Raw genomic sequence first — 16,461 nt, 5'->3', positions numbered from 1 at the left:
AGTTATCCATAAAATGTGATCGCAACCAATTAGGTTCCCTAGTTTGTTGAGCAGGGACGCCTGAATACGCAAAGTTTGCGAAGGAACACTCAAAAGTGCAAAGAAGGTCAAATGGAGATTCCTCATCTGACACATGCCAATCAGTCAACTCATGACAAATTCTGCTCATGCAGAGTTGAGTTAGGTGCAATTCTATGATAAGTTAACCATGAACTGTACTACCTAAGTATTCCATCAAACTGAAGCATCTCAAATCAATATCAGCATCATAAATCTGAAGCATCATAAATCAACTTCAGATGCCAAATATCAGCGAAAAGATGCTGAAAACAAGAGCTTGCTTGAAGGCATCCTTAAGGAAAGGTTGAAACATACTGTTAACGTTATTCTGAAATATAGCATGCTCGAGGCACGACCCTTCATCTATAATGAAAAAAGCAATGCTGGGTTCACAAGGTAACCTATACAGAAGTTACCCTACGAAAATGAACTTTTTGAAGTAGAGCCACTTGGGCTACATACGCTTTTTACGCTGAAAATTGATCTGACGTTTCCTTGCCATAGCCACTACCCAAACTAGACAGGATTACACTCTTCACAATCACAGCACAAAAAGCAAACATCAACGACGAACCAAATCGGTGTCAATTGAAAAACGTCAATGGCGAAAACGCATTAAGCGAATCCATATAGGTAGTAATGTTAGCTAATTAACAACATTTGAATAACCCCGCCCTTATTTAGCCTCAAATTTGAGACTTAAGAAGGGCAACTGATCATCTCGGAGAAACGCAAGGTCCACTGCACCATTGCTCCGGTTAGCGCAGTAAGGGCGTAATACTGTGAAGGACGCCCTAACTCTCCACAGGCTCCGTTTGTGGTTAGGTTTTTATTAGACCCCCCTAACCATTCATTCTTTGGCACGGTAAGCATAAAGCCGCATAACACCATGAATTAGGGGTCACCTGTTTAGTGGACACTTACCACTGGATTAGGCGATCCGTAGTGTTATTCTTAGCCAATTGAGACAACCGCTACCGACATTACACAGCTATCTAGGCTGATCGGGAAAAGAAGTTAACATTGATGGTCAACTTCCAAACGAACCCGAACAGCCATCCAACTCGCGTGTCTTCACTGGTTAATGTTCGTACCATACATGCTGTCCAACACATCTCCTGCAGCACTACGATGTCCAAATCAAGGTCCTTTAGAATATTGATGAGTATGTGGGTGCTTCCGATGAAATGGATAGATTGGCAGTCCCACGTAGCGAGCTTCCAATCACGAGACCTCTTTTGTCTTACTTTTCGAAGGACCATGGCATAAAGTTGAGTTTGAAGTTCTTCATTGGTACTCGTGCGTCGTGTGTTCGTGAGCCGCTCCTAACCTTAAAAACATACGCTCGCTGCAAATCTCTTAAATAAAGATAATAAAAAAATAAAATAAACATACGCTCATGTTTGCAGTAGCAAGTCTCCCTCTTCCCCTTTTCTTGTTAACATACGTAGTGGAGGCTGACTATACATTCAGGTAGTAGTTCAGGTACATTGTCTGGTAAGTACCATTGGTTTATCTGTCAGTAAGATCTCCTCTCGATTGTTTACTACTATGAGAGACGGTGCTGTTTTCTTCGTGCGCTCTCGATAGTTTCGTGAAATTTCTGCACTTCATTCCATCCCAATGACATTTTCAGTAGAAAATCACTTCCTTTAATTCCAAAATGCTTTGTTGGCTAACATTTAATATTTTCTTGTTGGGTCAGCAGTTTTTATGATTTGAATTCCAATTCAGTACTAGTGCACGTTAAAAAGTTTTCGATCATCTACTGGATTTTGTTAGATGAGATTTGATTAAGACGTACTCAATCAATCAATCATTTGTAAATTTGATGAAAATAAAAATGAGAAACGTTACTTCAGCGATACGATAGACGGAAATGAATACGGAGTAAAACTTAACTATAATCTACAAGATTAAATTCCTAAATAGAGGTAAACCAAGATAACCAAACGTTATCTTTTCAATATCTCAAGTTATCACTGCACATTGGTCCAGGAGAGTGTCATTTTGGTAAAAAATCAATAACTTTTTTTCGAGACGAGATATCAATGGGGTGTCTTCGGCAACTTTTTTATGCATTTTAAGCTGCATCTTATGTAGGGGTCGTCCATATTTTAAATTCATTTTTGCGAAATTTACGACATAAAACTTTTTTCTGGTGCATTTTTTGAGGTCAAAATAATCTACAAAAATATAGCCCAAAGCATACCAAAAAACTTTGCTGAACAAAGTTATATTTAATTTTTTCATTTTCATGGAGTTTGGAAGCGGTTTTCATGGCCGACCCCTAAAAACCAGTTTTTGGCCCATAACTTTTTTGTGTGCGATTTTCAAAGCCTATTATGTTCTAGACAAATGTTCATGGGATGATTTTGCAACTTTTTCACGAAGACGACCATAAGCTATTTCGTCACTACTAAGAGTTATGCACTTTTTTAGCTTGAAAATGTGCTATTTTGTGATGCGTGTATCTCAAAATGGCGCAAACATTTTTCAAATCTGTAAAGGTGACACAATTCTACTAGTATTCAACTACATTTTAACAGGTTAAAACATTGGGGATAATCAAATTTACCCATAATAAGATGCACTTGAAAACTGTGATTTATTGATATTTGCAAGTGAAATTTCCTTGTCACTATGTAAGGCAACATTGCATGGCATGCTTTGATGACATTTAGGAGGCCGATACTATTAAGCACATTGCAACAACATGAAAATGCTTCATTATGGATTTCAAAAACCATTTTAACTTCATTATTCACAAATTACAGGAGTGAGGAACCTTAAAATCATTATGGTGAAGGTCCACTGCATCCCCCATTTTAATTGTTGGATTTTGCCTCGCGTTTTCTCAATAATGAATCTGGAGTTTGGAGTTTCGTCAAACTTACATACCGTAAACTGGGGTGTAGTTGATCAGTGGGGTGAACCTGATCACTCAATTACCCACGTATATCGACTTTCAAGGAAGTTATCATTCCATTTTAATGTTACGTTATTGGCATGCGAATGGTTAAAACATAACTGTTGCTTCCTTGAAAGTGTATATCCGCGGATAATTGAGTGATCAGGTTCACCCCACTGATCAACTACACCCCAGTTTACGGTACTTGTACTTGTTTTATTGATGCACTGTTAATCATGCTTCCTGTCATTTCTGATACCATATGGAGTAGAACTCGCTCAGCAAACATTCTCTTGTGAAAATGGTCGGAGCTTAGACATCTATAAACAAAACAAAAACTGTATCAAAATCGATACTTTATTGCCCATCAATGGCAATTAAGTAATGCCACATGCACTACACTAAGGATACGAGTAATGTTACAATAGATCTAAAAACTGGTCGTAGTGACAAACCCGAACAGGAAATAAAAGACATCTACACATAATCTGCGGCCCATATGGGCCGCCTTGTTTTGAACACGCATTTGTAGAGCAGAATATGTGTTAATTTATAAACTCTCTAGTCTACGGCAGACTGCATTGGGCTGTTTAAGTTACACGGATGTCAAAAAAATAGCAGACGAAAGTAATATTAAGTAGAGAACTAGAGAGATTCCGTCGGCTCCGTGCTAGGCCGCGCAATGTTTGCAGTTGAGGATGTTTACCAAAAAGCACTAAACGTCCATAGGAACTGAGCGATTGGCCCGGGCCCAGAGAAGAACGATTTGACGTAGATTGAACGCAGCGATTTGCATTGAATCAATAAAACAAGTACAAGTATGTCAGTTTGACGAAACTTCAAACTCCAGATTCACGCAGTGGACCTTCACCATAATGATTTTAAGGTTCCTCACTTCTGTAATTTGTGAATAATGAAGTTAAAATGGTTTTTGAACTCCATAATGAAGCATTTTCATGTTGTTGCAATGTGCTTAATAGTATCGGCCCCCTAAATGTCATCAAAGCATGCCATGCAATATTGCCTTACATAGTGACAAGGAAATTTCACTTGCAAATATCAATAAATCACAGTTTTCAAGTGCATCTTATTATGGGTAAATTTGATTATCCCCAATGTTTTAACCTGTTAAAATGTAGTTGAATACTAGTAGAATTGTGTCACCTTTACAGATTTGAAAAATGTTTGCGCCATTTTGAGATACACGCATCACAAAATAGCACATTTTCAAGCTAAAAAAGTGCATAACTCTTAGTAGTGACGAAATAGCTTATGGTCGTCTTCGTGAAAAAGTTGCAAAATCATCCCATGAACATTTGTCTAGAACATAGTAGGCTTTGAAAATCGCACACAAAAAAGTTATGGGCCAAAAACTGGTTTTTAGGGGTCGGCCATGAAAACCGCTTCCAAACTCCATGAAAATGAAAAAATTAAATATAACTTTGTTCAGCAAAGTTTTTTGGTATGCTTTGGGCTATATTTTTGTAGATTATTTTGACCTCAAAAAATGCACCAGAAAAAAGTTTTATGTCGTAAATTTCGCAAAAATGAATTTAAAATATGGACGACCCCTACATAAGATGCAGCTTAAAATGCATAATAAAGTTGCCGAAGACAACAAATTGATATTTCGTCTCGAAAAAAAGTTGTTGATTTTTTACCAAAATGACACTCTCCTGGACCAATGTGCACTGTATATCACGTCGTCTTCATATTTTGACCATATCTGTCACCTCCACACACCCAATGTATCTCCAGCTGACGATACCGTTCGTCACCTTCGTCAGAAAACTGTGTAAAACAACCTTACAACACAGTACGTAGGAGTCAGTGTTCGAAGTGTTGTTCTTTGAGAGCGAGAGAAATCCGAACGATGATGCCAGGCGCAGAAGCACTACTACGCACGGTGTGAGTCTGAAAGCTGCCGGGACAGAGCATAGAATCACCAGACAAAAACATAGCGTTGAAAACTCTGTGGCGTTGATACCGTAATCCGGACCAACAGCAGCAGCAGCAGAAGCGCTGGCTGACTGATAAACTTGCTGCCGCATCGGCCAAAGTCGGTATTGGCTCGGTCTCGCGGATGAGAATATTGTTGGTTTATAGCTAGGGCCGGATTCTCTCGCGCTCTCGTACTCAGTCCGCGGTGTTCGAGGGAAGAATCACAGAGAGTGAGAAACAATCAGGTCAGAGGCGCCCACGACGAACCATTCGAGGGGCTTCGCTAGTAAGTGCTCCAAGTTACTGCGTTTAGTAGCAATTTGTACTCCCTCGTGTTAAAGCGCCGTTGATCGTCCGTCGTCGTCGTCGCGTTGTGCTATCCAAGTCACACCGTGTGGTTCTAGGCTGTCTGTGCTGTTATTCCGGTTTCCACGTGTGTGTATGCGTGCATTTGTGGGTGTGTGCGCACTGTCCCACACAGTTTCCCTGGCAGGGAACTCCTCGTCGTCGAGCTCGTTGTCGCGCCTTTCGCCGAAGTATTCGAATCGTTGCATTATTTGAAGATTGCGGTGCATAAGAGTTCATTGGCGGTCCCTCGGGATTTGGATGCAATCAGATAGCACTGTGAGCCGCAGTTGTCGTCGTCGTCGTCGTCGTCATTGGTCGCCGAGACTTGTGTGTGACTTCGGATTGATGCGTTCGCTAATTAGCTAATTAATTCTGGTCTACTGTTGAGCTGGGTAGTTCGCGTTCGCGCCGGTCGTTGAGATAATCCGACCTTATTCTACGTAGCGTGTGTATGTGCTGAATTTGTAATTAATTGTCTAGTCGCGGGGAACCTGAGCAAGGCAGAAAAAGGTGCAGCAGCAGCAGTGTCGTCGATAATCCTCCCAACTGCAAGAGAGCTTTACGGTGCAGTGATATATTGTGCGGTGTGTGGTTCGTTCGGAATCTGTTGAACCCCACGCGTAAACGACTACGTCAACTGCTCCCATTTAAGGCGTGAGCAAGTATTACTCACATATAGTGCTGTCGTGCTGCCGTTCAATCTGTACGGCCCGTTTGTAAGCACAGGAAAATTTGCATGAATAACTGAGTGCTGCTAATCAGAACCAATCTCGGGTGTCACCGTGTTCAATGTTGAGTGTCTATTCGTGTTGCTCCGTAGTGCTGCAAAGTAGAGTATCGTGTTCAACGTGTGCGAGTCGTTCCGTAAATTGATCCAATCTATGCTGTATCGTATCATAACGTCAGTGCTTCATTATAGCTTCACAAGTAGCTCCAGCTGTCGTAATTTACATGCTGTTAACCCATGTTACGTGATCAAATGCTAGGCATGGAAGAGACAGTTCTGCAATAGTGATGAAACAGAGAAGCTGATCTAATAATAATCTCCAGTTACATCAAGTTGTTCAAACAACTGTAACCCCAGAAGATTGAAAAGACAATATCGATCGAAACCTTTGACCACATCTGTTTAACTTCCCAGTTTTTTTTTGCTGCGGAATCCAACACAGTGCTACGAAGAAGCCGCGTGAAAGATTATCAAAACAAATCACTACCGGATCGACCTTTCGCCGCTGCTGGCTCCCAGTGTGAGTGGCTTCCTAAAACCCCCGAAGAGTAATGGTGTTTAAAAATTAATCCCAGCAAAAGTGATAAAGATTTATCCTCCTCCACGCCGGAGTCACCGTCTTTGGACCGCGTTTGCGTTCGAAATACAGAAGAAAAGCGAGCTTCGTAGTGTTCAGAACCGTGTCAGTGTGGTAATAGCACCATTCTCCTGAATAACGAGCCAGTGAAAGTTTGTTGAAGAAGATATCCCGCGGCGCTACTCCGAGTGAAAAGAGAACCTTAAGATTGAAGAATTAATTATTAATTGACGTGAAGAAGCCTCCCGAAATTTCGGTTGTTGGTGGTGTGTGCACAGCTGGTTCAGTGTCAGTCCCAATTCTCTGAAAAAATAACAACGAAAAACGAAGAAGCAAAACTTCGAACAACCCCGGCTGGAACAACTGGTGGCAAGCCGAAGTGTAGAGAGTGTGGTAACAACAACACCCGTCGACTGCCTGACTGGTTTTGTTGTTGATTTTCTTGGCCTTACCCCGTCCTGCCGGAGGTGAGGTGTCGATTGCGGGCAACGCGGGAACGCGTTTTAATCGATCAGGATTGAGCCTCCCATGTACATCAAGAAGGAGTCGAAGAAGGAAGGTACGTGTGCACGTAGGCTTCGCTGTTTTTTTTTTTTTTCGAGTGATATTACCGGGAACTGGATAGATTTGTGTTTCATTATTGGCTGTTTGCCTTCTTCGCTGGCTAGAAGCGAGTATCGTGTGTATAGGTTTGACACCGGATTCCGGTTGTGCAGGAATTAAGCAAATAGAATTTTATTGCTCGCCCAAAACTAGAACTGCGGAGGAATACAGATAGAGACGTTTCTTTTTTGGGCATCGAATGATCAATTTATGGGGACTGGCAGGCAGAGCGAATACAGTTTTGTCTGGTTTTATTGTAATGTATTTCTGTTGCTGTTCTGTACAACTGAATGATGTTATGCATGTGAATTGAGACGAACGCTATTCGAGTTTGGAATGTGAATTCAATGGAGGTTGGAGCTTTATGCGCTGTTTATGTCACCATTATTGATTGTAAGCTGGTATTGTGGTACGGTTGTGTTTTTGTATCTGAGCATGAGTATAAAATAGAGTGACTTAGGATATTACAGGCAAATTTGTTCTCTTCGTCATGCAGGGTTTTTGTCGGCCAAATTGCCTTATAATTAAGCTTGCTTAGGAAGGATTTAAAGCCAACTCTGGGTTCAAGAGGATTAAAAAAACCCTCAAGACGAAGAGGACAAAACTGCCGAAAATACGTAAGTTTCCCTATTTATTTTCTGTAAAGTTTTCTCCGAACATGTCTGAGGTATTTGTTCGCTACGTTCTGAAACTGTAGCGTTATTTGAATTATTATTCTTTTGATGCTCCAATAGCTATATTTTCTACTTCTGAAGCGAAAGATCTTACTAATCTCACTTTGTGAACTCAACCTATAGGTAGATATTGAGAAAAGTTAAGAAATATTTTGAAGATGGAAAATCAATTCCGAGCCTTATTTAACTCATATGTTATTCATTGCATAACATCCCAATCAGAACAGAGCGCGTTTTATGAATTCCTCTCGAAAACAATTTCCGGGTTCCTACCGGCATTTTTCTAATATTCGAATGAGTCTTCCCTGATTCTTGAAAATTCCTGAATTCTAACCGATATCTGCTGGAGTTTTTTATGGGGATCCTTCAGAATTCCTTTTTTTGAGCTTTTACTTCTAGAGTCCCTTGTGTACTACTTTCCGAAGTTTCTCCTGAGTTCTGTCTACATAAATTTTCGTGGGATTCATTCCAAAAACTATCTCGAGATCTCCATAAGTGTTTTTTTAAGATATATCTCAGATGTTGTCGCAGAATTTCTCCTAGCGTTGCTCTTGTGATTCCTATTGTAGGCTCTCCGCGATTCCTTCCGTAGTTCTTCGTGGGATTTCCCAGCAGATCTCCCCGGAATTTCTCCAAGAATTTATACAGGAGTTATTCCTTGAATTTTCACTAAAGCTTTTTCACGAAACTTCTGTAGGAGTTCCTCCCGGGATTTCTACTGAAGTTTCTCCTGAAATCTTCTCAAAAAAAATCGTAAGCTGTCTTCTAGAGATTCTCTCTGGACTTCCACAGGAGTTTCATCCGAAATGTTTCCTAAAGGTTCTCACGGGATTTCTTTTGAAGTTTCACCTGAGAATTCTATCGAAGTATTTCCCGAGATTTTTCTCAGAAGATTCCTTCCGCGGTGTTATTATTATTATTATTATTATTATTGACTTTTTATTATGGGGAAATTCAGCCCGAGGCTGGTTCATCCCCGTCCCGCGGTGTTAGTCCTGGAACGTCTCAGAGTTTTTTTTTTTTTATTTCTCCTAAGACTTTTTTCCGGAATGCCTTTTGTAATTTCTGCTGGGGCCAGTGGCGTCTCGTAACCTCACTTTTCACCTGTTCAACGACCCTAAAAGTTGCATTTGAAGAGACTTCAGGATCATAATCAAATTGAAAATGAGCGGAAACGACTATTTTCGCCATTTTCTACAAATTACAAGACAATTTATTGAGAATAATCAAGAATTTGCATTCGTTGAACAGGTAGATTTGAGGTTCATCCCGTGATTTTTTCAGAGCTTTTTCCAGGATTTTTCACTTAGTTGTTCATAGGATTTCTTGTAGGGGTTCTCCTGTGATTTTTCTAAAGATTTTCTAGGGATTATTGCTAGAGATATTATCGGAACCCCTATATAGGAAACTGTTCCGAATTTAAGGGTGCTCCTTTTGGGATTTCTTTAATAGTTGTTGTCCCCGGAGTTCTTGCAGCGACTTTTCCAGGAATTTCTCTCGGAATGACTCCTGTAATATTTAACGAAATTATTGCAAGAAATTCCCGAGAAATATGCAACAAATAAACTCCGCAAAGACCAGTTGGCGAAATCTCGATTGGGATTTTGGCAAAAATACTGAGAAAAACTGGGGCATGAGAAAATAAAAGTTCTGGGAGTAATAGGGTGAAAATATTAAGGAAATTTTGTTAAAAACTTCTAAGAGATATCACGGGATCAACTATAGAAGAAATCCCACTAAGGAATCCATAAAAAATATAATAAGAAGAGATACTCCATCCAACAGAGACTCCGACAGGAATCATGGTTGGAACTCTGAGAGAAATTCTCGGAACAAGTCTCAGAAGGAATTTTTTATGGGAGCAAATACGTAAAAACAACTCTAGATGGAAACTTGGGAGAACTAGAGAAAACCAGAAAAAAACGCCGGCAAACCTCACCCTTTGATAAATTTAAGGAAGAACTCGCGGGGAGCATTCTTTGAGAAACTGCGAAAGAATTTTGAGAAGGAATTACGATAGAAATTCGGTACGCATTCAAGGAAGAATAATGGATAGAATTTTGGAGAGAAATTTGCAACCAAACCTCTAAATAAATCTTTGAATGAATTCCTGATCCTTGAGAAAGTTACCTTGTGGCTATATCAATGAGAACTACTGAGTGGTGCTATCACCGCGTCGTAGATTAACTTCCACAGATTGTTGAGGTTGTCGCCTACGTTGTTGAATTACCTTATCCCCTTATCAAGCTTCTTCTGATGGTACTCATTCGTCACATTTTCTATTGAAAAGCGTTGCAAATTGAAACACAACAGTTGCGATGTTTTTGAGTTTTCCACAAACGATAACCTCTATCTTGAATATTAGTGACAGTGAGATGTGCAATTAAAATATATATTTGGTTCTCTCAATGTACTCAAATCAATGGACCCAGATTTCCATTAGGATCTAGGAAAGGTGCATTAAGGGCGAGTTTGTTAGAATCCCAAGATGGCCACCAAAATGGTCGATTTTTGCACCGACTCACGGTTTTAAGCACACAAAGCTAATTATTGACTAAACCAGCACACCGGATCTTCTCATCTAAGCTAATTACATGTGAGCGAAAACAAAATTAAACTATCGTTAGAAGTTTACTTATTGAGATTTGTCCAACTGACGCTCTGGTGCAATGTTGAACAGGGATTCCAAGACGTTTGTCCTTAAGAACCCTCAAATGAATTTTTAAACGAATCATTTTTGATTTTTTGCGCAGTCATCGACCTGAAAGTTTGTGTATTCATTAAACAGTTTAACATGTTTCCTTCGGATCTCCATTGATCTCCAAATCAATTTAGCTGAATTTTGTCTAGTTGCAGATAGGGAAAAAGCATTAGACTTCGCCAATGCTCTAGTCTTCTTCCATTCCATACAAATTTCATTTTTTTGTATGAATTTTCGAAGATTAGAGCAGAACTTTGAGGTGGTGATGTCTAGTGCTTTTACCCTACTTATTAGCAAACGATTTGCTGAAATTCAGCAAAATTTGCTGACCGTTCAGTGAACTCTGCTGACCACCAGAAACGCGGGCGCGGCCTCGTGCTGGCGAGGATCAAACGTTCGCTTAGTTTACGGATAGTCATGGGTTCAATTCCCAGACGTGGTATCCAACACTTTTCGTTGCAACAGTAACACCAGTGGACTCCGGATTATCAGTAAACAACAAAACCATCACGTGCTCTTTGTTCAACCTTCAATGAAATAGAGGAGAAACAGCCTCGTAGCGATCAGTCCCAACAGTTAGTTAATAAGAAAGTAATCCACAGACTCTGTACAAATACAGCAACCAAAATGTCCCTGCATAGGTAGCGCCACATTGGACAAAGAGCTGCAAAATTAAAATAAGGTAAAAAAGGACCTACCTGCAACGTTTTACTGAAATTCAGCAAATTTTGCCGAAAGTATTGCTAACATTTGTCGGGCCCTTTACCTCGTAAAGTTGAACAGAATATTGCTGAAAGCGTTTGGTGTGTATGTTTATCTATCGCGTTTGTCGTTTATTGACGCATAGATGTTAAGACGGGCTTGGTGGTTTAGTGGCTACCGCTTCTGATTCATATGCAGAAGGGCCTGGGTTCAATCCCTGACCCGTCTTTTTCCTTCTACTTTATATCTTTCTATCCTATACTCTCTTCTCTACATATACAACTCATGTATATTCATATGTTCATAGCCATTCCCGTTTCCCTTCCTTCCAACTTCTACATCACAGTGTCAATCTATCAGATAACGCCTATAAGTTATGCAATCGAGCGAATTGTGCCGCTTCAACTTCCTAGTAATAATCACTTTACGCCTGGCATCCACTCACCAATATGTGAATCCTCTCCCAACCATGTCCCATCAATACCCCGACATCCGCATGAGTTTGTGCAGACGCAGAGGTATATTCGGTCTGATGTGGATACAAACGATTGCAATCATCACTTCCTTCCCCTTCCTCACATTGACCTGCAACCTGACGTGGCAGGCGCCATTGTCGTCTAAAAATAGCAGATCACCAACGCTCACACACTGAAGATGCCTGCTAGTCCCCGGCATATAATCTTATTGGTTCCTTGTGTGAGTGTAGCTGGTCTGGCGATACTGGAGTAGCATCTACGGGCAGTCAATCAAGCTTATGCTTAGCTTCAGATTAGGTCACAATTTGCCTCGTATCCTCAATACGCAGATTTAGTCTTTAACCGAATCTAACCTTTCAACAAGCTTTACTTATTTTTTTTTTACAGCAACAAAAACACCTTACAACAAGCTTCACATGCTGCCCAAATTTCAGACCCAGCGTTGACTCTTTCTTGTCCCACCATTCACATTCACGACTCAACCACCAGCTCTCGGTTCCGTCGACAAATCTGCACACATTGTGCCCAGCGCGCCCAGTAACACAGTTATGACCTCATCTCATAGGTCAGCAGCAGATGGTGTTTTTCTCAAGTCGATTTCAGCACGGAATTAACTTCTCACTTGAGCGAAATAAATGACCACTTTGCAGCAGCTGCCACTCGGCCAGCACAATCAACTTTGCGAGCGCAAAACCGGGTTTGGGTTCCTTCCCAAATCGGCGGCGCTGTGCTACTATGACAGAATGGAACCGCGCGCGCTTCCTTCATTTCCATCGTTCGTCGTGTTCGTTGACCATCCGGCGAGAAACTCCCACAGACCATGGTCGGCCACAACCAACCACGCGAAGTTCGTGATTGTTATTTCCTTCTGGTTTGAATTTTATATCATCTTTCATTTGGGATGGCCTGACGACCTGACTGCCTGCGTTATGGTGCGGAAGATTCGACCATTTCGCGAGATAATGAATTACTGACATTACTCAATCTTAGACGGCCAATTGGAGGGAAATGAACGAACGCAGGCGAACCTGCAACTCTAGCGCTGCCGTCTTGTTGGCTCTCGGTACGTAAATGGGAATCCCTGTTGGCGCACGAGGGGTGAATATAATTGGATTCGCCTTGACTGCTGGGATCGGTGGTTTGGGGCATGTGTGGCAAAATGAGCGAATTAAGGCGATAGTACAACTTGCGAGACAACCAGTTCTTCCTATGCCAAGGAGAACGTAGTATAGTATAAAAACAAACTACCCTAGCGTTAGCCAAATAAATTGATTGAAATGCGCAAATATTATTTTTCATTTCATCAGTTGATGAAAATTGATAACGTCAGTTGGACGGCAGCGTGAGAGTGTGTTTCGTTTATGGCCATTAGCGAACCCCATTCGAAATGTGGGGGTATTTTTTCACGGTGAAGGGGACGCGAAATTTGCAAAATTGTCGTTCATATTGATAAATTAATTTCAGATTAATCCTTTCATTTCCACGATCCTAAATTATTAATTTTGTTAGTGTTCTGAAAACAAGTGCTTGCACAAAAATTAATGTTAATGTATTGCAAATATCTTGTAGGGATACAAGGCATTATAACAATATGTTCATGTAGGATGTCGCACTTCTTCGTCCTGTACGCTCAAAATAAACAGACCTGCAATCATTTTCAAATTCCGTTCGATTGACTTGGTACGAGATAAACAAAAATAACAAGTGACTGAACATTATTTGAATTTGATTTTAAAACAGTTTCATGTATAGTTTTTTCAGGTAAAGGACAAAACAGGACAAATTAGTGCGATACTTAGATAAAGTCTCCAGTTAGCCTTAGTGGTTAAGGCTATGGAACGCCGGACGGCGGGTTCGATTCCCGTTCCGGTCGGGAACAATTTCTCGACTCCCTGGGCAAAGTGTATCATTGTACTTGCCTCACAATATACAAATTCATGCAATGGCAGTCAAAGACAGTCCTTCAATTAATAACTGTGGAAGTGCTCAAAGAACACTAAGTTGAAACGAGGCAGGCCAAGACCCAGTGGGGACGTAGAGCCATAAAGAAGAAGAAGGAGACCTAGATAAAGTATTTTTCTGTATGTTTGGCGTTAGGTCACACGTTAAGGACACACGATTTTATCGAAATTATGCGATGTGCTTTTGGAAAGGTTCTTCTCTTCTGATCGCTATTTCTTTCCTTTATTTCTACCAGAGATCTATCATATCATCCCTATTAAATCGCATAAAAACAGAACTTAGTGTTTGGGGCTCCAGTTAGCGTAGTGGTTAAGGCTATGGTTCACCAATCCGGAGACTGCGGGTTCGATACTCGTTCTCGACTCCCTGGGCATAGTATATCATTGTTCTTGCATCACATACAGGGAATGGCCAAAATGTTAGAAAAAGTAACTTTTTTCTCACAAAAATTTTTACAAACTGTAACTTTTCGTATGATGTATCAAAAATTCTCAAATTTTGACTGTTTTTAAACCTATTATATGTGCATCATTTGGTACAAATTTGAGTAGGTAGGAAGCGAAGCTAGGATTGTGCGATATTTGCCAGAAAACCATTCGCCAGAATGCCATTGGCCAGAAAGACATTTGCCAGAAAATACCATTTCCCAGAAAACCGTTTGCCAGAAAGAACCATTTCCCAGAAAACCATTTGCCAGAATGCACCATTCCCCAGAAAGTACCATTTCCCAGAAATTTTCCAAAGTTCTCAATCCAGAAGTGTTCCCAATCTAATGATAATTTAAAAAAATCTAATTGAAAAATAAATCGTGTTCTTTATTTGTTTGGGATCGATTATCCCACAATAACGATTGTAAAAATGTAAAATTTTATTTTTGTTTAGATTAATATGCCAAAGTTAAATAAATTATCGGAACTGATGTAAGAGCAAACAAGAAATGATTTTAAAGTAACTTTTAAAGAAAAGCCTATAGTTTGAAGAAGGGCAAATCACTCTGAAGCAAAAAAATGATGTGGAATCAAACCTTTTAAACTTCACAATACATTAAATCTGTTATGTTATTCAAATATTTTATTGCGCACAACAGCTTATTTTTTCAATTAGTACATTTCCACAAATTTGTCTTGTGGAGAAATTGATCATGATGTGGATCCAATTGATCAAATATTATTTTGACGGAATTTGATCCATACTCATCAAAGATTTTCCTTTCTTCAACACATTCCCAGCTTTTACTGATATGGAATTATTGGCTTTACTTATATTTTTCAAAGATTCCCTGCTTTCAATTGAAAGTAATTTTTTAAGCTTATTCTTGACAATAACAATAACATGATCTCTTTAAATAATAATTTTTGTGCCAAACAGCAAAATTATCCGGAATTGTTGATCACACACTTATGTAAGTCAATCGAATATCATAAACAAAAACCTTTCGGAAGCAACGAGTAAAATACACAGAATTAATAACTCAAGCGACGGTTTCACCTATACCATTAGCCTGACTGTCACTGTCCGAAAGCCATTACCATTAGGCCGAATATCACTTGATCAAATGCTATAAAAAGCTTGTTCTTGAGGAAATTAATTCTAATAATTCCACCATAGTTTTTTCCTTCTTTTAATCATCTGCTGTTCTTTCTGGATGAACTTCTTAGTTTATTTGTGCCATTTCTAACCAATATATTCTCTTATCACGGTAATTGTAATATATGAGCTTAACATATTTGGGCTTTGGTATTATGGCTAATGGCGCTCCGGCTACTGTTGTAGAATTTTAATATCAATGGTGTTAGGGCATTCGACTGAAGGCCGTTGGGTCGAATATCATTTGATCAAAAAGTTATTTTGCAGAATGGCCATATTTTTTGTCGTTATCTCCTTTTATGCTGTTAAAATAATTGTTGAAGTTGGAGCTACTGTATTTTAACCATGAATCTTTCCTTCTTTTAAATATAGGAACAATAAACGGGTCTAAGATCAGTTATTTTTTTTTTTCAATAAATTGAACTGTTAGTTCCGCAATACCAATATTGCTTTATGGTTCTAACATAATCAACAATTTATGCCAAAAACTAGACGAAACTAGAAAGAACAGCCTGTGTTTAGAAGAAGGAAAAAATCACTATTTGAACTAGCCAAGTAACCACGGTGCTGAAGCCTTATTGCATGCAGATACACGGTGTATTTAGAACAATTATTACTTTACATGAACATTTAAGGTTGATTTAAAGTGAAAATGGCAATTATGCGACTGAACTAAGATTATACCAGTATAATCTTAATCTTAATTTGATTTTACAATTGACCATTTCCACTTTAAATCAACCTTAAAGTTGCATGTAAAGTAATGATTGCTCTAAATACATCGTATATCTGCACGCAAAAAGGCTTCAGCACCATGGTTACTTGGGGAGATATTAGTTTAGTTGTATAAAAATAGTGTTTTGCATCGAAACCGTTGATGTTCAACTAGTGAATTTTGCCTTCTTTTAAACATAGGCTGTTCTTCTTAGTTAGTAAGACTAAATTTTGACATTAATTGTTGATTTTGGTAAAACAATACGGAAATATTAATATTGTAGAAGTCGACAATGATTTTTCATTTGGGTCTAACTGACATTTTCGAGTTCTCTTCATCGATCCTCTCTTTGTGTTATCACAGAATGTGTATTGAGTTTTCCAAAGATTTTTTGGCTGAAATGCGAAGAAGACGACTGCATGTTGCTATAGAAACAAAAAGAATAATGATTTTGCTCGTTTTGTTCAAGTTATTAGC

General features: G+C 39.5%; 1 protein-coding gene across 2 annotated transcripts in view; it reads left to right on the top strand.

Annotated features, from left to right (window-relative positions):
- The window catches only part of LOC115263181 (cyclin-dependent kinase 14-like), a 632,917-nt gene that overhangs the window by 158,480 nt on the left and 457,976 nt on the right, over nucleotides 1-16,461 (top strand). The window contains exon 1 of one of the 2 annotated variants that reach the window (XM_062852661.1): nucleotides 5,248-7,123. The exons of the other annotated variant lie outside the window; for it this stretch is intronic. Coding sequence (XP_062708645.1) covers nucleotides 7,093-7,123 — 31 coding nt within the window. The 5' untranslated portion in view covers nucleotides 5,248-7,092. Of the gene's footprint in view, nucleotides 1-5,247; nucleotides 7,124-16,461 lie in introns of those variants that run through there. 2 annotated transcript variants of the gene reach the window in all.

Source organism: Aedes albopictus, chromosome 2 (genome assembly GCF_035046485.1).
Source record: "Aedes albopictus strain Foshan chromosome 2, AalbF5, whole genome shotgun sequence".
Lineage (NCBI taxonomy): Eukaryota > Metazoa > Arthropoda > Insecta > Diptera > Culicidae > Aedes > Aedes albopictus.
The sequence above is the reverse complement of the archived record's forward strand: the minus strand, read 5'-3'. Positions and strand labels throughout refer to the sequence as shown.